At 40.3% G+C, this 23,270-nt stretch overlaps 1 protein-coding gene across 2 annotated transcripts in view; it reads right to left on the minus strand.

Annotated features, from left to right (window-relative positions):
* The window catches only part of LOC136849059 (uncharacterized), a 71,993-nt gene that overhangs the window by 39,943 nt on the left and 8,780 nt on the right, over positions 1 to 23,270 (minus strand). Inside the window, exons 2-4 of one of the 2 annotated variants that reach the window (XM_067121980.1) lie at positions 14,191 to 14,356; positions 4,612 to 4,668; positions 3,937 to 4,016 (exon numbers count right to left, since the gene is read on the minus strand). In XM_067121980.1, the coding sequence (XP_066978081.1) occupies positions 3,937 to 4,016; positions 4,612 to 4,663 (132 nt within the window). In that variant the 5' untranslated portion in view covers positions 4,664 to 4,668; positions 14,191 to 14,356. The remainder of the gene's footprint in view (positions 1 to 3,936; positions 4,017 to 4,611; positions 4,669 to 14,190; positions 14,357 to 23,270) is intronic. The other variant, XM_067121972.1, reaches the window with a different exon arrangement.

The following is a 23,270-nucleotide window of genomic DNA, read 5'->3' on the forward strand; positions in this document are numbered from 1 at the left end:
AACCCCGACTTTGGCCCTCTATAACTATGGAAATATTCAACCGACCAGGATGAATATTTCCATAATTATAGAAGGTGTGTCGGGGTTTTATGAATAATTAAGTTGCTGGCCTTTACTAACCGCCAACAACTCTAATTACACAAAACCCCGACTTTGGCCCCTCTATAACTATGGAAATATTCAGCCGACCAGGATGAATATTTCCGATATAGAGACCCAGTCTGTTTTATGTAATTAGAGTTGCTGGCCTTACTAACCGCCAGCAACTCTAATTACACAAAACCCCGACTTTGGCCCCTCTATAACTATGGAAATATTCAGCCGACCAGGATGAATATTTCCAGATTATAGATGAAACGAAAATGTGCTCTTACTAACCGCCAGCAACTCTAATTACACAAAACCCCGACTTTGGCCTCTATAACTATGGAAATATTCAACCGACCAGGATGAATATTTCCGCCATAGAGGAGCAAATCGGGTTTATTAATTAAGTTGCTCCGTTAGTAAAACCAGCAACTCTAATTACACAAAACCCCGACTTTGGCCCCTCTATAACTATGGAAATATTCAACCGACCAGGATGAAACTCTGGCTTTAGAGGTTTCCAGCTAAGGTCTCTAATCGTGCCAAATTTCATCGAAATCCGTTAAGCCATTCCAGAGATCCAGATACCGATTTTTGCCATTTGGGGGATGTGGTAGCGGGTGGGTGGGTGGGTGAGGGTCCTAACATACCTGTGGAGCAACCACGCTTAAAGATACAGCCGTGAAACTTAGTTTTTCTGAAAGCTCGTATTCTGGAGGGGTGCCTTTTGGGGTTTGTTTTTTCAAATAATGAATTTTAAAGGTACAGTGAGCCGTCAAAGTAGACCCCAAAATTCAAATTTCCTGATGCTCAGGTACGGACTGATCACAACTTTAGAAGAGACCCCGATTTCTTAATGTGTGTGAATAGCAAGTGGTGTTAGGAGAAGCTGCCTGACTTACTCTCAATTATCTCTCCATCTCTATAATACTAAAACTCTGATTTGTTTGTTTATTTCTAAACAGGGGCACACGATCAAGTGTTAAATTAGCTGTGTCCTCCCCCTCCCCTTCCCTCTTCCTTTCCCCTCCCTTTCCCTTCCATTCCCCTCTCGCTTCCTCCCTCTCCTTCCCCTTTCTTCTCCCCTCCCACTCACTTCCCTCTGCCCTCCCCCTCCACTTCCCCCTCCCCTTTTCCCTTCCCCCTTCACTCTTCCATCCTCCTTCCCCATTCCCTCCCATTCATCCTCCTACTCGCCCTTCCACCTTCCCTCTCCTTCTCCCTCCCATCCCCATTCACCTTTCCCCCTCCCCTTCCCCTCACCCTCCTATTTCCCCCTTCCCTGCCCCTTCCCTCTTCCCCCCTCCCCCTTACCCCCTTCCTCCCCCTCCCTTGTAAACGTGGCTGGTGATGCCATAGACTTTTGCTGACTATTATCAGTAGGGTTAATTTACCCGTGGGTATGGGTATGGATATAATACAGATATGGATTTGGGTATGGTAAGGAAATGGGTATGGGTATGGGAATGGTATGGTATTGATATGGGTATGAGTATTGTAGGGATATGGGTATGGTATGGGTATGGTTATGGGCATAGGTATGGGTAGGGTATGGTACAGATATGGGTATGGAATGGATTTGGGTATGGGTATAGGTATGGATATTGGTATGGAATGGATTTGGGTATGGGTATGGTACAGATATGGGTTTGGTTATGGGTATGGTACAGATCTGGGTTTGGATATGGGTATTGGTATGGGTATGGTATGGGATATGGGTATGGATATAGGTATGGGTATGGGTATGGTACAGATATGGTTATGGGTATGGAATGGATATGGGTATGGGTATGAGTACAATACTGCCCCTTTTGTGATTTGATCACTTTTTAGCTTGTGATTTCATAAGTGCTGCAGTAAATCTGATGTTTCCATACTCATTCTTAAGAGATAAAAAAGGGGAAGGCTCCATCGGGAAATCTGCTGGCGGTTTGGGAAGCTTTATTATTATTATTATTATTATTATTATTATTATTATTATTATTATTATTATTATTATTATTTGAACACTGGTTTAAGAGTTGATCCACTCTGTGCTTTTACTTGAGAAGCGTAAATTATACACATACACAAACACACACACACACACACACACACACACACACACATATATATATGTAATTGCTCCTAACATTCTTATTCTTCCCTGATTTTTGAGTGGGATAACTTTGAAAATTTCAATAGTTAAGCATCTTACTGAAATATTATAGCGCCTTCATGGAGTAAACGAAAGTTCAAAGGTTTTACGTATAGGCACACATATTGTGTGTGTGTGTGTGTGTGTGTGTGTGTGTGTATATATATATATATATATATATATATATATATATATATATATATATATATATATATATATATATATATATATATTCAGTATTGTATATATACAATATGTGTGCCTGTATGTAGCACCTTTGAGCTTTCGTTTGCCCTTGAAGGCTCTATAACAAGTGAAACTGAGAAGCTTAACCCTGGAGATTTTCGGAGTTATTCAGGCGAAAATTTGGGGAAGAATAAGAACGATATGAGTAATAATAAAATAGCTGTATACCGAACGAGGAGTGTTGAAAATACAGGAACGCTGTTCGACGACGAACCTCGCAAAAGACCTCTACCATTCATGGCCATAAAAGGAAGGTTTGCAATTTCCAGTTAACCGAACTTTCATGTTTTGACGAGCCCTTTCCTCCTGACACTTGATCTTGTTTTATTGTGGAAATGGGCGGGCGCGGCCATTAGTATGAAACTGTCACACAAAGGGCGCATATAGCAGATAGAGGAGCTTTTTACTCTGTTGGCTTATTTGGGATAATCAGGCCGTATGCCAGCAGGGGCCCTTGCCAAAATGAGGCTGTAAGTGTGGTAAGTGGAAGGAGTTTTCCTCTTAGATTTATGGAAGATTAACGATTTTTTTTACAGTGGATTCACATTTCACATAAATGTTTTGTAATAAAGAGATTGATAAAGTCATCGTATATGTCCTCACTTTTAATCTAGACTTTCTCCATTTAGTAATTTTTTGGCAGACTGGACATAAAAAGAGATGAAATATCGCTCCAAATAGCTCTGGTAAGGCTCAAAATTAGTTTTCATTCTACCACAAAACTAAGCCCAATCACTTGATGGCAGATTTTTATAGAAAACATTGAAGGAAGAGAAGGACTATCTGAACTGGATTAAGTATAAGATAAAAAAGTAAATAATAAACAGGCAAAGCGTAAAAAAATAAGAGGCACCATGACAAAATATTGCATGATAACGCTATGTAATTCTTCATGTGAAGAGTTCCCTGTTACTATGTTCAGTAACAACCCACTGAACAATGACAACTCGGTGTTTGTTAAGGGAATAATACTGTGTTCAATTCTTCAGGTTAATTGCAATCCATGTCGATTATTCTGTCAAATACAAATGTCATTTTCCTACGATTCCTCAGATTCTCTCGTCTTTATTATCTAGGCATTCGGATATGGCGGTCACAGGTAGTTTCTAGATTTAGACTCTTACGATACTTTTCTCGGTAAATACTTAGAATGTGACTAATATGTAATATCTTCCTTCTAAAGAAAACAGGAGAGAGAGAGAGAGAGAGAGTTCTGTTAAATTAGCGCTGGTTAACACCCTAAGAAATTGATTTCCTCAAAGAATTTCATTCCTGTAGGCTATTGCAACAAAAGCATTCGTTGACATTGCAAAATTCTCTCCTCCCCCACCCCCAACATCACTTATCTTGTTCATGACAAAATTTGCTTAGAAGTCCGAGATGATTTGAGTAATGGGAGAAACGACCCAAAAGAGGATGACAATACTGATCGGTGGAAGGCAAACTCAAGATCTCCCTGGCCATACCTGGAAATGTCCTTGTGTCACTGAGTGATGGGCTCCGTCCGTTGTGCTTCCCGTGAAGTCAGGCATCATCTCAGCTCTTCCTGATAATGTAAATATAAGTTAAGTGATTGCAAAGAAAAACATCTGGAAAGACACTTTCCATCGTAATAGAGTTATGTCTCAAGTAATGACCGGTTTTTCTGTTAAATTGGATAAACTTTAGCTCAATATAAAGATTCTTGATTTTTTTTATATAAATAGAGTGCCAAATTGATTACAGAGCATTAGGACATGTCATTCCACATTTCAGGAAAATTTTTTAGAAGTAGAAAATTGTAAACGTGGGTAAAGAACTCTCCTTAAGGCAGCAGCATTTGAACAAGCAGCCAGACATCACGAGTAAAGCTTACCATGTGGCAGGAAGTGACAAGCAAAGGCATGTTTCTAGCTTTTTATCTTCAGCTAGCTATTGAATTTAGAATATATTTACTCTTCAAAAACTTCATTTATATCAATCTCGAATGTGCTGCATTAGTCTTGGAAATCACTTCCGGAACACAATAAAGTGAAAGAAAATCTTTAAAAGGAATAAGAAGAAATCCTGGCAAACTTCCCTTCTACAGTACAGGTGACAGGTCACAGAAATTCTAGAAAGAATGATGCAAAGGGACTGAACGCATTGTCCATCTGGCTTACCATATCCAATAAAAAGCACTGTCAGAATGATCAGCAACCGCCATGGCTGCATTGCACCTGGAAGGAGAAGAGAGAAATAAGTTCCAGGAATGTCGTAGCTAAATTAATGATAACATTATTCCCTCCCCCTCATTAGGATTGTTTTTTGTTTCTGTATACGAGTATGATGTCAGGTATGGAAGTATTGTTGGTAACTTTACTTTTATTGATGTGGAAACTTATTATTAAAAACTGATAATGAATGATGAATTTTCAAACTGAGAACTAGTCTGAAAACCGATGAGGAAAAAGCTGTCATTCAAGGAAAAACGAACAGTAAAAAAAAAGGATCCCAGTAAATAGTCAGATATTAAAGTTACACGGCTTCACGCTCCTCTCGACAAAACCGGTTGTTATCACTCTCATTATCCTTCCCACCAGTTAGGATTTGAGACTTCAGCAAAACAATGTCATTCCTCTTCTACAGCTAATTTCTGGCCGTCTCCTAAACAGTGCTTAGGATGAGCTAATCCTTTTTTTATTGTAAAATTTAATATAAAGCTCGGTGAAGAAGTATTTGCGTACGCACAAAGTCAAACAAGGCTGTGTAGTCCTGAATACAAATGACTACAGTAATCTCTCTCTTCCCACCACACACACACACACACACACACACACACACACACACACACACACACACACACATATATATATATATATATATATATATATATATATATATATATATATATATATACATATATATACATACATATACAGTATTTATACATATTACTATGCAATTTAGTACTCAGTTCTACCAAGGTCATAAATAAAGCTTGGTTCTAAATATTTCGATCATTATAGTATGAAATCTCAGGCTAAGTTCATTGACATATTACAATCCCACCTCTCCGAAGCGGCTGTGCATCTGAGATGTTGCAAGGCTGACAGACATGAGTTCTCTCTCGAGCGTGATTTCGTAATTCCGTGCGCGGAGTGGTGACAGAGGGCATTTTCTTAACAAATCAAAACTGTGATCTATGTCAGGCACATTATTATTATTATTATAAACCACACTTGACATTACTCTTACTAATATTTCATTTTCTAAACTATTCCCTACCATGGTTAGCTAGCTAACTGCCCTCACTCTTCTTTCACCCATCTTACCTATCAGCTAAAAAAAAAAAAAAAAAAAAAAATTATTATTATTATTATTATTATTATTATTATTATTATTATTATTATTATTATTATTATTATTATTATTATTATCAAGATTAACCTTATTCATATGAAACAATCCCACAGGGACCATTGACTCGAAATTCGAGCTTCCAAAGACTATTGTGTTGATTTGAAAAAGTAACAGAAGGTACTAGGAAATACAGAAAGAAGAGTTCGGTCAGCAGAAAAGAAAATACAAAATATCAAATTAATAAGTATATAGATACAAATCTACGTAAATTATAAAAACAAAAAAACAGGAGAATTGCTTAAGGTTAGTAATGCATTGCATCTTCGCTTGAACTCTTGAGGTTCCAATTGCATAACATCCTCAGGGAGGCTGTTCCACAGTCCAACGGTGGGAGGAACAAAAGACCTCTGGAACTGAGAAGTTCGACAGCGAGGCACATTTACTGCATGTTGGTGCTTCTGTTCAGCAAATCTGGTCGCTCTCACCAGGATAAGAGGATCTAGGATCAGATTGTGAATGTGAATGATCTCTGTTAAAATACAACTTTAATGGTCCTTGTCCTAACTGCTGATGTTAGGAAACAAAAATCTACCACTACGAACCACTCTGTCTAAAAGCGATAAATCTCTGGCAGAAGCAGACATCCGCACCAGAGAACAGTATTCTAGTATAGGAAGGACAAATGACCTAAAACGGGTTACATTGATTTTACCACTGTCATAACTATATGAGGCCTTACATACAATATCTAACTTCCATGCGGCATTTGCTGACACTTTCATTAGATGCGAGTCAAAAGTTACACCAAGTATAGTTAAAGTTTCAGCGCAGCAAGACTATAATAGCTGAGTTGTACTGTATATGCCAATGCAAATAGGACGCTCCCACAATGTAACACTTTGAGCGCAGTTGTTGTGGAATTAGACTACGATTATCGAGACCATACGATGGTCTAACCCTATAAGAGAGAAAACAGTTGGCAAACTATTCCCCTGTACTACCGGTGAGGTATGTTACACTAAAACGGGCATGAGGGAAGGACTTTAAAAATATAATAAATATAAGGGAGTTTTACGCCCTGAACATTGTAGCGGGGGTGTCACAAGACCTTTTGTAAACCCAACCATAAATCATCTGTTTGTAGACGAAAAGTAGTAAAGCACTACTCTAAGATAAAGCAGAAGTAATCAGCCATGCGTATAAATGTCCTCATTTCGAGTTTCATTGCTCGTCAGTCATAACAACTGGTCAGTCAGTGACTACCTGTCAGATTCTCCTTCATAGATAAGAGCTTGTTATTGGCACGTTCTTTTGTATTTGGCTGCATCATACTTCTTGTCATCTTTTCCTTATTCATCTTTATCGTTTCTGTCCAGTTAGATGCTATCACAGTTAATATTTCAGGAAGAGCCTTATGTGTTGCAGAAAATCACAGCCGCATTTAGAGATTGTTACTTTCCAGGGAATCACAGATATTTCTAGTGTTAACTTCACGAGTGTTGCTGAGTAATGCCATGATCGTTGGCGTTCGTTGTAGATCGATGGAAGATTTTCGGAGGGGTTCTGCTGGGCGCACAGAACGTGATACGCAGTTGAACGCTACTCTAGCAAGAATGAAAAGGTTTTGTAAAGAAATAGAGAAAGGCAGTCGATTCTTTAACGAAAAGTCGCAATATGAGTAATTTTTGACGGGTATATAGTCTACATCATTTATTTAGAAAAGCCAGGAGATAACTTTTTTAAAAGTTTTTTCTTAATATAAAACTTAAATAGTATTAAGCACCATTTCTTTCCTCCTTAGCAGTGAGACTTGGAACCGCCCTTTGCTACCAGAAATAATACTGTATTAATGAAGACTGTACAGACACATTTCTGTTAGGGTTGAGAATTCCTCTTCTGAATATTACCTCTATGTAACGATAACTCTGATTTCTACTTTTAAAAGTAGTTTGGTACAATATCGCGTGGAAAACTATGATTATCTGTTATTTTTCCATTTTGGGAGATGAATCTATCATTATTCTGTCAGATATGGGATGTGACATCTTTTTTTGTTAATATTGGTAAAGAATCAGTTCACTTTCGAAACGAACTACCTTAATTTTTGCAAAGGGAACTGTCCAGGACAGACGCGCCTGATGTGCCTTACTATTTACAGAATCTCCAACACTGCTCTGGCATCTACAGTAGGCATCTACTGATGACTGGTTACGGTTGCAGCAAATTGAATTTTTGGCCAAACTGTCCCCTTCAGGAGACTTCAACATAAACTGGAGGAGTCAATCCGTATATAATTCTCTCATGCATCTGAGAATACGATTTTAGCAGAAGAAAATGTGCCATTTCTTAATCATTTATCCATCCATTGTGGTAATGAATGCTTCATCTACAAAAAGAAAAACGTTCTTGACTTCAGAGATGAATCAGAAACTCAGTTTTGATAGATGTATGGGATGTTTAATATCAAGTGCTGACTTTGTAGAGCCAATATCTATTCAGTGATATTCACTGTAGCAAATGAAACACCAGTTCGGTTAACAACAAAAATGCTGTAACAGGTCGAATATGGGAATGATTTTTGTGCCAAGCATGTCACAAAACTCTGAGTTGAGTTGGGACGGGTGCAAGCAGGTCGAACTTCGTGCCCCACACTATTAGAAATGAGGTGACCGACAAGAGTCATGAGGTGGTGCTCCAGCGTCTGTGGTGCTGACCAAAAGCCAATAACTCTCATTCTTCTCTGTCGTAGAACTCGACACGCATAACGGTAAAAGAAGAGGGTAATGGGAAGGCAGCCAAGTTATAACATTTCTCTTGTATAAAGTATTTTGATTTAAATACACTATGAGTACATTTAAATATCCTGATAACTAGATGGAATTTAAAATATGGAAATCTTTTCCAACTTACTTGTCGATGTGAATTGCTCCACCGAGAAAAGGGAGGCTGCAGAAAGTGTAAGAGATTTCATTTGAAAACTACCAGCATATGCCCAAATCACTGGCCAGAGAAGCTTGGACATTCAAAGTGGAATTATGTCAAGACTGAAAGTCATCTGGCAAATGTTGCTCACACGCTCAAAGGAAGTTTTCTCTGCAATCGAAAGGTTCTCCGGAACGGAGAAAATAAGTGACGTGCTGCCTAACAAGAGAGGGTGGTAACGATGCACAAGTAATGTCAGATAATTCGAATGTTTATTTAGAGTTGGCTAATCTTAGCTTACCTTAGACAGCACAGAGGGCGATTTCTATTCATCTTGAGCTTTGCTCTTACAAACACTTTCAAACTCTTATACCTGCGTCTTTGATTTTTTTTTGTTTCACTGTCGCTAGCTAAAGCTGGATCATTAACAAACATCGGCCACTCCACACATTTACAAAGCCCTTTCTAAATCTTCATCTTTGCACCCATTTCTCTCAAGAACAAAGTTTTCATAGGAAGCACCTGATCATTACCAATGGCAATGGACCTGACACTGACGTCATCTTTGGATGCCCAGAAAAGACATCTCAACACCAAACTGCATTGACATGCTGGCAAACTGAACTAGGAGAGGAGAATCCGCTCCAGCGCCATTTACATGGCAGAGGAGCCTCTCCTGCGTGAAAAAAGGGTTCTATAGCGCAGCTTCAGAACATATCTTAGTTTGCGTTCAGCAATGTCTAGGGGTTCAACATTCCAAGCCATGAACACTATTCTGAATGTCAAAAGATGCTTGAGTTTAAATTAGATTGGTGGATTTAGCCGTCACAGAGTTTAAACCGTTCCAGGTTACTGACTCCTGCAGGAAGGAGAGTCCACGGAAAATCACAAAATGACGACCACAAAATAAATGCGCAAATAGTTTTAACGGAAGACACATATTCAGTAAATAGATTTCAAGATCTCCGCCCAACCTCTTAACAAAATATTTTTGCTGCTTTCAGAACCGTATACTAAAGAACTTAGCCCCTCCAACAATAATTTCACTGCCTCTGTTCAACTTGAATTAACCATTAATGAAATTCTCTTCGTAAGCTGCATATTTCCTTCGAATCAGTACACCGGCTTCCGCTCAGCATGACAAAAACTCCTTTGCGTCTCATTTCTGTATCTATCTATGCACAGCTTTTTTGTTTTAGGTTTATGCCCTTCGTCTTAGCCTAAATGTTTCTTAAAATATCTCATACTTGACCAATGTAACTGGATCGGCTTTCACGTCCTGTGTTATGTTCTAGTTTGTCCTGCGTTTGATCCAAAATCTTTCATATTATTTTGTAATTTATTATGCGTTTTGCCCTAATATTCCTGTCTTTTATGAATTTGGGGATGAGATTTGTTGTTACAATGTCCGTAACGCCGTAATGTTGGCTGATGCAATTATTACGAAAGCGTGGAGTGAGTGCTGTAGAGCGGTTCCTGCTGTCTTTTGTATTGGTATGACGTAGAAAATGACAGCAAAGCTCAAGTGTTTTTGTCATTGCATCAGACTGATTATATATCAAGTACAGTGTGCACATTGTGTACATTGCTAGCTGAAGTTTAGTCCCTCCGGAATAAAAAGTAATGTTAGGTAAAAAGTTAGAAAGAGGTAAAGATGACCCTGTCTTGACTTGCGCTTTAAATTTGTGAAACGATCGGTATGATAACAAAACTCAGTGTTATCAGTATAATAAATGAAACCCATTTTAACACAAGGATATGCATATACCCAAATTCAGTATTGACAGCAAAACGCTTTTTTGCGCAGTGATTGACTTAAATAGCAATAAGGTACATATTTACGTCTTGAAAGGCAATTTATCTCTAGTTTTATTGTTAACAAATACCTTCCTTTTTATTTTTGGGTAGCTTTATCTCATCATTCTGGTCTTTTATTTTTTTTATTATGCTTTTTTAACATAATCTGGTGAATTTCAGTAATTCAGCTTCAAAATGAGTAATGCAGCATTGAAGCTGACTTTGCACAGACCAGAGAAACCTATGACTGAGACCGTCCTTGTCAAAATGTAATAACAGTTGCTTAATTTTTGCTTCACATTTTATTGAAGGACATTTGGCTTAAATAGCTTCGAACACTATATTTCCGGAAAGGTAATCCATCTCGGTTTCACCTGGTGCAAAGAAATTGATATCTCTAATGCTTTATTTTTAGCGAATATATTTTCTCAGCCCAGTATAAAATCTTTGGCCTTTTATTTTTTGCAGTTTTGTTTTCTTTTAACATACAGAAATAAGGTGAAACTATTTATCTTTACAATGACCATAAATATCGGTATCTCAGCATAGTATGAAATCCTTAGCCTTTCATTTGACTGCAATTTTTCCCTTTTTTCAACACTGAAGCGCTACAAGCTGCAAGGATGTACCTTTACAGTGACAATAAGCGCGTGTACTTAAGCATGAAAACTAAAATTTCGTAGACCAATCAAAGAGAAGCATCGGCGAGCTCAGACGCCGCGTCAAGTGAGCTGTGCGCCGCTGTTGTGTTGTTGTTACTCTTCAGTTTGATGGATATGAATACAGCTTAGTTTTCTCTAAAAGAAAACTGTTGAGGTGGCTATTTGTCTGCCAGGTTAGAGAGCTGCAAATTGGTATGCTGATCATCCACCTTCCGATCATCAAACATAGCAAATTGCACCCCTCTAACCTCAGTAGTTTTTATTTGATTTAAGGTTAAAGTTAGCCATGATCGTGCGTCTGGCACCGCTATAGGTGCCAACAACACAGGCCACCACCAAGCAGTGGCTGAAAGTTTCACGGGCCGTGGCTGAGAGTTTCATACAGCATTATACGCTGTACAGAAAACTCGATTGCGCGGAAGAAACATATGACATACGACCCCCTCATGTTATGACCTTGACTGGGATAAGTCATTTCCGAATTCAAAAGTAAATCTTCCATAATGTTTTCTTCGATGAGCTCGTGGTTCCTGTGGTTCTCGAGAAATTTCCCGGTTCAGATGATCTTCTTCTTAAATTCATTTAGTTCCAGTACATTCTTATGTGAACAGGTTGTTCGTTTGCATTTAAAACATGAGGTTCTTAGTCAACTACTGTGACGAAGAGAGAGAGAGAGAGAGAGAGAGAGAGAGAGAGAGAGAGAGAGAGAGAGAGAGCTTCGTTGTTTATTTTTTTCAGACCACTTGTTATTATTAGCTCGGGTGCTTAACAAACTAATTGGAAAATTCTTTCTTTTGGCCATTTATGTCATTTGATTTTTTTTTTAATTAGGTGACTGCATTTGTATCAGCATATCAAGATGCGGCAGAAGTAATTTCCTTAAGGTCAATGCTGCAGGACCACTTTCTCTTTGAATTAATATTCACGACACATAAATGGCAGAAAAAAGAACTGCTGAAATGTATAAAGTAATTACTTAGCTAAGACCTATAACTGGAAGTCATTTGTGGCTTGTGGATGTGCATGAAAGGAAAATGAAAGGAAGCTGTTTGAATTTAACCACATAAAAATTATATTTCCTCTGGGAGAATTTGATAAGTAGGGAAAGGGAAAAAAATGGAGCACAGTAAAATGACCAGCATAGATAAAAGGACAGACCCCAGTGTCATGATGTTCCGAGGCCAAAGGAGTAAGATAACCCTGTAAAGTGTGACTTCATAAGTACTAGGCTCCGTAGGGGATTAGTGCCGTCAATGCACCTCATGCGGTGCACTGTGGGCATTACTGAAGGTTCTTTGCAGCGTCCCTTCGGCCCCTAGCTGCAACCCCTTTTATTCCTTCTACTAACAATTGATTCATATTGCAACTGGGAGGTTTGCATCCTGTCGTTACGCCTTTCTGTCCTTTTTACTGTCAATTTTTGTTCCAGCGCTGAAAGACGTCACAGACTCTAGTGCTTGGCCTTTGGCCTAAATTCTGTATTCTATCTGTCTCTCCATCTATCTATCTATATGTACACTAGGACCCCAAGAAGAGTGACTTATCTAGAGATTGTCCGATTGCTAGAGTATCTCTGGAGATGCCCTGGCCGGAGTGAGTGCATACATTCTCTCTTTATCATTAGTTCTGCTCAAACTGAGTTCAGGCTGACGAGAGTTTGAAAGCTGTAGAGTGTTTCATGCATTATTATTCCGCGAGTTTGAAGAGGAGGAACGGAGAAATGTTTAAGCTTTAATTTTTCTTCTAGGCCTGCCCCTTTCAGAGTAAACAGCAATAAAAGATATGATTAACGATGAATTAATAATTCAACAAAAGCTGTCTTTTACTGGTACTTGGAATATCTAACTCACCCCAATTATTTTTTCACTTTGGTAAGTCAGACTTTTGCCTTGTGATTCCATTTTATATTGAAATCATCGCTCCGCTAATGTATGGAATTACAGTGTTTTTTTTTTTACCACCGGCCATTATAATTGTTAATAGCTGAACAGCCTTTTTATTTCACCTCTCCGCTTAAGTTATCAGTCTTCTCCTTTGGGCGCTCGGCCTTCGTGAAGCTTTTTCAGGAACAGGGAAAGGCTGGCTTGCCCCTGCGACTTACTTCTAATTTGCAATCACGTAAAACAATCATTATCTGTCTTTGTATCACTTTCCTGATAATTATTCACGAGTTTTGGCAAAAGCTTTCCACGTCTGCAAACATTTCCAACTTTTCTTCATGTCCTATTAGCTGCACGGTCAGTATTTTGTGAAAAAGCCAGCCGTCTGATATCCTATTTATATGTTTTTTATGTCATTACAAATCACCATCGATGTTTTCTCTTCGACATTAATTCTGAACTTATTCGTTAATGTATTACCTACCCGTTAAATCACTATACACAGGTGTAAACCAGTTTCAGATAAAATCAAGGTCAATGTTATACCCCCATAAGCTTGTGTTATATCCTTTCCACTACTTACATGAGGAGACTCCTTATCATTCCACACTTTCTCCAGCTACTTGAAGCAGCTTCTAAAACTCTCCTTATCGCACACAGAATTTAAGCCTCAAGTTTTTGCCAAAATTCCAGAAAGCTTCTCCTGCGCTCCTCTTCCTTTCACTTCTCTTCTCTTCGTCTCGATTTCACATCCTGCCACTGTATCCTCCATGATATATATATATATATATATATATATATATATATATATATATATATATATATATATATATTCACGTATTTTCATTCCTCCCTCTTAATCAGCCAAATAATAATTCAATTTCTGAACAGAAACACTTCTCAGTTAACTGATAGGCGGGAAGGTAGGTTAGCACCTATTTTGAACTCAGGTAGGACAATAGCACCCCTTTGACCACCCTTGTTATCACGTGTCCAGTAGCTGATGCCCCTCCATTAGTGATATAGGCGAATCCAGGCTGTGAGGTAGACTAGGAACTTAACCTTTAAGTACTTAGCCATAAGACCTATTTTCTCCACACTTTTGCTGGCTGTATGACTAAATTGCAAGATGACTGACCTACGCGAACGCTGGCAGATACGCATCTCGCCTCGAAATCCACAGACGACTCGGTACCCAGACGGCAACACGAAAGGTCGCACTGTTCTCCACTCCTTTTTCTTCTGGAGGGACTAAGGGCGTCGGACGACCCGTCCTTGTATGTTAAGCGCGAACATCCACAGGCCTAAAAAGGTACATCAGAAGCAATTAGTCCTTGAGCCAGTCTTTTCCTCTCAGTGAAGTTCTCTCTTTCTAATTTTTCCGACTTCACTTTTCATTCTCCAAACCAAACCCTTTGTTAAGAACCTAACGCCAAAGCAGCCCAGAATTCGCCCCCATGACTTGTCCAAACCTCAAGCTAACTCAGTTCAGTGATCAGTAGTAGATTACTCCCTCTGTAGTGTTACCATGGGCTAATCAAATCTAATTAAGCAACTCCTCCATGATGCATTTTTAGCACTGAGAGAAACTTCTGTGTGTAGAACGCTAATCCTGGACCTTTCTTCCAGGTTACTCGCTGCTATATGCTAAGTCGACCCAGCTTTGTGAACTCAAATCATCTTAACAGTACTGCCATTTCAATAAACGCAAGACTTTTCTGGTATGCAGTCCCAGGAACAATAACCTGTTCCCCCTTTTCGTTGCACACAAGAGAGCCTGATCATTCAAGACAAATTTACTTCATCATATGCAGAGATTTATTACGCATTGCCAATTTGCATTTTTCATTATTTGAGTTTACTTGCTGTATCATCAACCTTTCAGATTACCTCCTTGGTTGTTTTTTTCTGTAAATAAATTCAGTTTAATGTAACTAGATATTCATTTCACATGGCGACCTTCCAATCCCTGATTAACTAATGGTAATATCAAGGTAAGTTACCCATTTTTCCCCTTCATTTTGTTACCGGTTGGTCTTTTCTGTTGGTCCATTAAGGCAGTAACTAAATAAAAACCCCCTTTCATCCCTCCAACGAGACCCAATCTGTAAAAGTGGCAACCTTGCCAGGATTCCTATAGACTAGCAATAACTAGCGTCGCTAACTGCTAAAACTAGGAATGAACGAACCAGGAATAAATCATTCATTCAACTTAATTTCATTATTTCACAAAGGCATCGAAACGACTGAAGCAAGAGTACCCAGGTAAAGGTTGTTATCATAAGTCTTGTAACATTAAGGATACATAGGGACAAATAGGAAAGTAGTATTATTTTTCTAAGAGAAAAGAGTAAAAATGCAACAAGTCTCTTTTGTTAGAATTTTCATAACACAGGAGGAAGCACGTAGGTTTTAAATTAGTGAACTTCACTCACCGTAAACCTTAGAGTTAGGGAGCAGCTATATTGTGTTGCTAGATGAATAAGCAGTAGGAGTTAGGAAGTGTTTGCTAGGCAATTATCGCATGTGTTAGCCATGAACAGTTAGCTAGGGGTTTTATTCAAGAACAGTTACGGCAGAGAAAGTGTACAATTTTTCTGTCTGTGATATAGGGACTTGAATATACGATAGTTAAACCATGTGTAGAGATCTCTGGCATCTCAACCCCTAGCAAGTAGTAATAGCTGTGCTTAGTTTGTGCATGTGCGAACCCCTTTGTCACCAACAGCAAAAATTCCAAGCGTAGTCATTTAACAAAAACTTACATTCGATATTCAGTAACGTAAAGGCATTGCTGATGTTTAAAATTAAATAATTCAATTTTGCATTCAAAACCCCGTGTTCAGCCAAGAAAGTAGAGTGTTTTTTTCTTTTCCCACCAATTCCACTCCCCCATCCTCCTCTCTCACGCGACAAAGCGAGTGAGCAAGCGAACATTTGTGTTCCACCCACGCGACTTTCGTTCACGCCTAATGAAATTCATCACTTTTCACCCTAACATAAACCTTCATGAAGACTTGAGTACCTTTGAAAATAATTTGCAACCCTTTACCCACCATCACTTGTCATGACGGGCACGAGACAGTAAAAATTACGTAAATACCAAAAGTTCATTTTAGAGGAAAAAGTAACTTAGTGTAATTTTTGCAAATGTAATTCATCTTAAGCAATAGGTAGAGTGACTTAATTCATAACGAATATGTTCCATTACGATATGCTCTCAGGGAGAGAGAGAGAGAGAGAGAGAGAGAGAGAGAGAGAGAGAGAGAGAGAGAGAGAGAGATGTTTTTCCTTTTTACCATAACAAAGGTGATACTAACAATTAATCAATGAGTATTGGAAATTGAACCCACTAATTTATAAAGCCAAGTACCAATAAGAATTTTCTTTTCATCTTACCCAGCCGTTGATCTTTTAAGATCCCATTTAATTTTTCTTTACTCATTCGCACATAGTGCGCGAATTTATATATACGCTAGTGTTCATTGAATTATCTCCCATCTCCCCTTCTTTTCCATTAAGTGCCTCAGCCGCAGAGTTAATTCTCATGCGTTTCATAGAGAGTACGTACCGCCATTTAATAACGTTTATCAATTGCCGTGGGTATTCATTATCCAAGACTTGGGTATGCTGCAAGCACCAAATTGCATATTGCATGCAAACCCCATAACTTCCCTTTTCTCATGTCAGGGAGAAGGCTTCCTTTCCTCATGTCAGGGAGCAACCAATAGTTCTTAGGACTAGCCACCCACGAGTGACCACCCAAGGGTTTCCGTTTTCATAGTGCCACTAATCTGAGGCACTGCCAACCAGTTAAACTACTGAAGCACTTACCCTTTCTCCTCTTCCTCTTACTCCTTACTTACCTTCTGCCTCAGGCAGAGTGCCATTTCTTTCAGTGCCGTTTGGTTGCACTGACCTTTTAGTGTTGCTCCCCGGAGCACACTGGCACCACAGTGCCACCAAATCAAAGTAATAACTTATAAGCCACTGCACCTGTTCATGAGATACAGAGTGCCAACAACAGTGTATCCGCCCATAAGGATCGTAGTGACTTCAGGATCATTCCCATTTCCTAAGTGTTTCCGCTCATAAGATATATTATACCTTCAGGATCACTTCCATACCTACCAGCGTATCCACACATAAGGATCAGATGTCCTTCAGGATCGCTCCATCAGTGTGACCTTCGCACAGCACACTCAACCACAGTGCCACCTTATTGAAAGGGTGCCACCCCACTGAAGTGCCACCACATTACGGGACACTTCCACCTCGTCACAGACTATTTCCCCTAGTCCTCATCATAAACTACAACCATGTCTTTAGAACAGTGCCAAGCTCTCATGAACATGGGCAAGGACGCAGGTTTCACAGGATGGAAACTCACCCAGTGGGTGAAAGAGCAGCAAGAAGAGCAGATGAACAAGGAAGCCAAACAAAGGCAGCTGGAAGATGAAAGAGAAGAAAGAAGACGGACACGAATTAGCCCTCAAGGAAAGCGAGCTGGCTCTCATAGAAAAGGAGCTCGAGCTGGAGAGAGCAAAGAAAGAAAGTGCCAAAGCTATAGTGTTCCAACAAGCCTCCAACCCCATACCTGCTGCATCAAATGCTCCGCTCTCAAGCCTTAATTCTCTAGTCCCCAAGTGGACTGAGGGAGAGCCGGAAGCATGGCTAGAAGAGATCGAGGTGCTCTTCGACAGTTTCACCACCCCTGAGGCCGAGAGGGCCTTAGTGCTGACCAAACACCTGGAAGTAAAAGCAAAGGCAGCCCTCCGTTCGCTGGAGCAGAGTAAAAGAGGCGACATGACTGAAGTCTATAGGGTCATCACCAAGGCCTTCAAGATTACCCCGGAGAAATGGAGACAACGGTTCCGAGGTTTTGCCAAGGAAGTCGGCTGGTCCTGGACGGAATGGGCCTGTCACAAGACCCAGTCTGGTACTCGCTGGTTTAACTCCCTCTCATGCACAACCTTCGAGGACTTATTTAATAGGAATATGCTGGAAGATCTTTTCCAATGTGTGCCCGGGCCCCTTGCTATATATCTCAGTGATAAGCAGCCCACCACACTTATGGAAGCCTGCTGCTTGGCTGACACCTGGGAAAATTTTAACCAATCCCATAGCACATCTCAACGCTGCATAGTGCCACCCAGGTACCTCTCAGGCTCAACTTGCCCAAAGAACGGCCTGCCTAGAAAACCCACTTGCACCAACTGCAAGAAGTTCGGTCATGCCGAAGCTGACTGCTGCTTCAAATTGAACAACAATAGGCAGCCTACCAACAACCACCAAACCTCCTCTCCTTCTACATCTGCACAACCTTCTCCACAAACCGTCACTGTAGGAAGATCAGCCCATCCCAAGGGAATCTGCCAAGACTGTGGAGCTCCAAGGCACTTTTCTGCTGGATATCCGGCCTGCCCAAAGCACATGGTCTCCCCCAGGCACGTCAGCCTGATTAGTGCCACATCCTCCAGGGTTGTGCCACCAGAGATGTCTCACCCTGAGCGGGTCTGGACACAGACCATCTCAGTGGCACCTCTGGATGGCTCTAGCCTACCAGTGAGCCTGCCAACTGCCGTAAACACTGGCTCGGACATTAGCCTGATTGATTAGGCCCAAGTGCCAGCCAGTGCTACTGTGGATGAACAGACTAGGTGGACGATGACCTGGGTAGAAGACCACTCCAAAGACCATTCCCACAGTTGAACTCAGGGTAACCACCCCTTGGGGCACAAAACCTCACCGCCTTGGCGTGATGAACAACATCCAGCACAGAGTGGAGTTCCTGTTAGGACAAGACATTCTCTGGGGATGTCTGTCCCCCGAGCCACTCTGTTGCCTATCTACCTCCACCAGGGAGGCCATTCCAAACCAGCCTGACCGGGACACAGTCATTGTGACAGCCGTGCCACCGTCAGCCCAATCTTCCATTCACCATGGTGTGCAATGGAGAGAACATCCTACAACCCACTCCAGGCCTAGTCCTCAGTCCGCACAACAGGATGGCCACCAAAAATCTCCTCCCTCACCACGAAGGGACACCACCCAGTACCGCTGCAGGATCTGCAACGTAAGAGGGCACTCCGAAAACTGGGCAAGGTGCCCCAGCATGCTAGCCGCAGCGGACACCACCACCACAAAACATCCAAGAGGCTCTGCCCTCCACTTAAGATAAGAATCTCTGTCTCCCCCTACTTCGGGTACACCAAGGGGTCTTGCACTCCTGGGCCCCTCGTCAGCCATGCCTGACTCCAATCCTCTGCCAGTGCCACTTGAGAGCATTGGGCAGTGCCAAGCTCTGCCGATCTCGGACAGAATCCCTACTAACCTTAATCCCCATGCCTGGCCCCGAGTTAGTGCCAGTGCCGGATCCAAACCATAACCTGTATCCCTCTACAGGAGATCCACCAAACCTCCCCAAATCTTCCCAATCTCCTTCCATTGCCGAGGATGACCCTCTGGTGAACCTGGGTGTTACACCTTCTCTGGTCAACCAGGAACTGTCCGGCCGGGAAGCAAACACTGGCTCTACCCTTTAGACGGTTGTCGCAGCAGCCGCAGTAGGGAACCAGCCCATAGCTACTAGAGCTACCCCTGATCCTGCTCCTGACAGCACTCTTGGCCTTTCCCAAGAGTCTGTGCCCTTGTCACCTCCTACGAATGGCGTAGCCAGACCTTGGAGGCCCTTGAAGAAGAAGAAGAGGGGGCAGAAGAGATCCAATTAACTAATCAGAGCCACCAGCTCTCCTTGGCACTAGTTTCCCATTGGCACAGTGCCGCTTCCACCTCAGAGTGATCTTGGCACCTACCCAGAGAAGATAGCCTGCGTGATCTCTGTCCCAGTAGACTAACCCCTAACACCCTAGGCATTTTTTAATACTAACCTTGTGACTAGCATCATCTAACTATACAATACTCAAGCTGGTACACCCCCTGGTCACTTACTATAATAAACCCTTCAGGTTACTCATGTTCACATTTATTGCGTGTATTATTCATAAAGCATTGCGTAATCCATAATTAATTGCATTTAGTTAGGTCTGTGTCATCAGTTAGTGCCAGAGCCGTAGGATAGTAGGCTATGTCAGGGTTTTACCATGTGCCCATTGGCTAGGAGTAGAGTGGTCCCCTGTCGTCAGAGACAGCCAGTAGAAGTTGTCTATACCGTTGTGTAGGTTAGGCTCTGCTGTAGTAAGTAAGTTAGCAACACAAGTACCCATCTTAGCAGTTAGGTAGGTCCATTTAGCTATTGCAGTGCAAAAGCACAATTCATGTAGGGAGACCACCTGACTAGTCGGGATGAATAGCTTACTTAGCCAAGACCTTCACGCTTCTCAGTTAACTGGTAGGCTCGATTTATTGGTGGGAAGGTAGGTTAGCACCTATTTTGAACTCAGGTAGGACAATAGCACCCCTTTGACCGCCCTTGTTATCACGTGTCCAGTAGCTGATGCTCCTCCATTAGTGATATAGGCAAATCCAGGCTGTGAGGTAGACTAGGAACTTAACCTTTAAGTACTTAACCATAAGACCTATTTTTCTCCACACTTTTGCTGGCTGTATGACTAAATTGCAAGATGACTGACCTATGCCAACAGACCCCAATGCCGCCAGATACGCATCTCGCCTTGAAAACCACAGACGACTTGGTACCCAGACGGCGACACAAAAGGTCGCACTGTTCTCCACTCCTTTTTCTTCTGGAGGGACTAAGGTTGTCGGACGACCCGTCCTTGTATGTTAAGCGAGAACATCCACAGGCCTAAAAAGGTACGTCAGAAGCAATTAGTCCTCGAGCCAGTCTTTTCCTCTCAGTGTTCTCTCTTTCTAATTTTTCAGACTTTCACTTTTCATTCTCCAAACCAAACCCTTTGTTAAGAACCTAACCCTAAAGCAGCCCAGAATTCGCCCCCATGACTTGTCAAAATCTCAAGCTAACTCAATTCAGTGATCAGTAGTAGATTACTCCCTCTATTGTGTTACCACGGGCTAATCAAATCTAATTAATCAACTCCTCCATGGTGTATTTTTTAGTAGTGAGAGAGAAACTTTTTGTGTGTAGAATGCTAATCCTGGACGTTTCTTCCAGGTTACTCGCTACTATGTCCTCAGTCGACCCAGCCTTGTGAACTCAAATCATCTTAAAAGTACTGCCATTTCAATAAACACAAGACTTCTCTGGTATGCAGTCCCAGGAGCAATAACCTGTTCCCCCTTTTCGTTGCACACAAGAGAGCCTGATCATTCAAGACGAATTTACTTCATCATATGCAGAGATTTATTACGCATTGCCAATTTGCATTTTTCATTATTTGAGTTTACTTGCTGTATCATCAGCCTTTCAGATTACCTCCTTGGCTGTTTTTTTCTGTAAATAAATTCAGTTTAATGTAACTAGATACTCATTTCACATGGCGACCTTCCAATCCCTGATTAACTAATGGTAATATCAAGGTAAGTTACCCATTTTTCCCCTTCATTTTGTTACAGGTTGGTCTTCTCTGTTGGTCCATTAAGGCAGTAACTAAATAAAAACCCCATTTCATCCCTCCAATGAGACATAATCTATAAATATATATATATATATATATATATATATATATATATATATATATATATATATATATATATATATATATATATATATATATATATATATATATATATATATATATATATAATATATATATACATATATATATATATATATATGCTCAAAAATCCACAGTAGATGCACGTTCAGTGTATAAGCAAATCCTACAGGAAAATGACAGGCAGAAGTTTGGTGAAAGCGCTTGGTACTGGCTTTCTGCCTGTCATTTTAATCACGGAATTGCTTATATATATATATATATATATATATATATATATATATATATATATATATATATATATATATATATATATATATATCTTTTGTTTTAACTTGCTTTTTTTCCCATTTTCTATATGGGGTAAGCATGATGACTTCTTTACGAGGGACTTTGATTTGGCGTTGGGGTAGGCCATAGCCTCGATCGGCTGCCCTGCCTGACATCGGTTAGACCCCGGTAATGATGTGTACATGTATCGTGCCAATCCCCAGCTCCCTTTCTCCCAAGCAGCGAGGAGAACTGTGCGGGTAGGTCGACAGTTCGAGACGTGTGAGGTGTCTGTTATGTTTTTAGATGTTGGAGTGGCTTTGTTTATGTGTGTATTAGTCTGTAACACCCATTTGCTTTTCAGCAAACCTATCCGTTGATTACATACGTAATCCCGGGGTGTCCACACGGATAGCAAAGTGTCCGCCTTCACTGACCAGTCGGCTGCGGTTTGAACCCGCGCCACGGACCTTTACGAAGTCTAGGCGCTGCTCTGCCGACTGAGCCACCGATATATATATATATATATATATATATATATATATATATATATATATATATATATATATATATATATATATATATATATATATATATATATATATATATATATATATATATATATATATATATATATATATATATATATATATATATATATATATATATATATATATATATATATATATATATATATATATATATATATATATATATATATATATATATATATATATATATATATATATATATATATATATATATATATATAAATGTAAACTTCTGACTCACCTCGGTATCAAACCCAGACCTTTCAATTGAAAAGTAAGGGCGCTACCAACTGAACCACACAAGTCATAAAAGAAGTTGGAATTTAAGTACCGCCATCCCTAAGGCTTTTACCTGGGCAGCAAGTTTTACCCAACTTCCCGCCTCAGCAGTGACCCAATTGATAGCAAGCATTTCAGTCGAATGATCCCATCTAAGTGAATAAGGCAGAAGTAATCAACACACAGTCACGTGTGGAACAGAAATAAATTTCTGCCTCACATCGGGATCGAACCTTGGTCTTTCAATTGAAAGGAAAGGGTGCTACCAACATGTATACGCACATACATATTTCTTTCAACACAACAGCCAGTGCCACATTCGTGCTATATTTGTTGAATAATGGGTAAACTCCCGTGCACAAAAGTCACTCACACTTTAGCTACTTCTTACACCTACTCGAAAGATTCATCAGCAGTATGTCGAACCCACTACACTATACTTACTGCCATCTATCTAGCTTTTTCTAGGTCTTTGTCTCCATCCTCTTGGCACTTCTGAATTATACACTTTTCACCAAATT

This window comes from Macrobrachium rosenbergii, chromosome 2 (assembly GCF_040412425.1).
Source record: "Macrobrachium rosenbergii isolate ZJJX-2024 chromosome 2, ASM4041242v1, whole genome shotgun sequence".
In the NCBI taxonomy this organism is placed as follows: Eukaryota; Metazoa; Arthropoda; class Malacostraca; order Decapoda; family Palaemonidae; genus Macrobrachium; species Macrobrachium rosenbergii.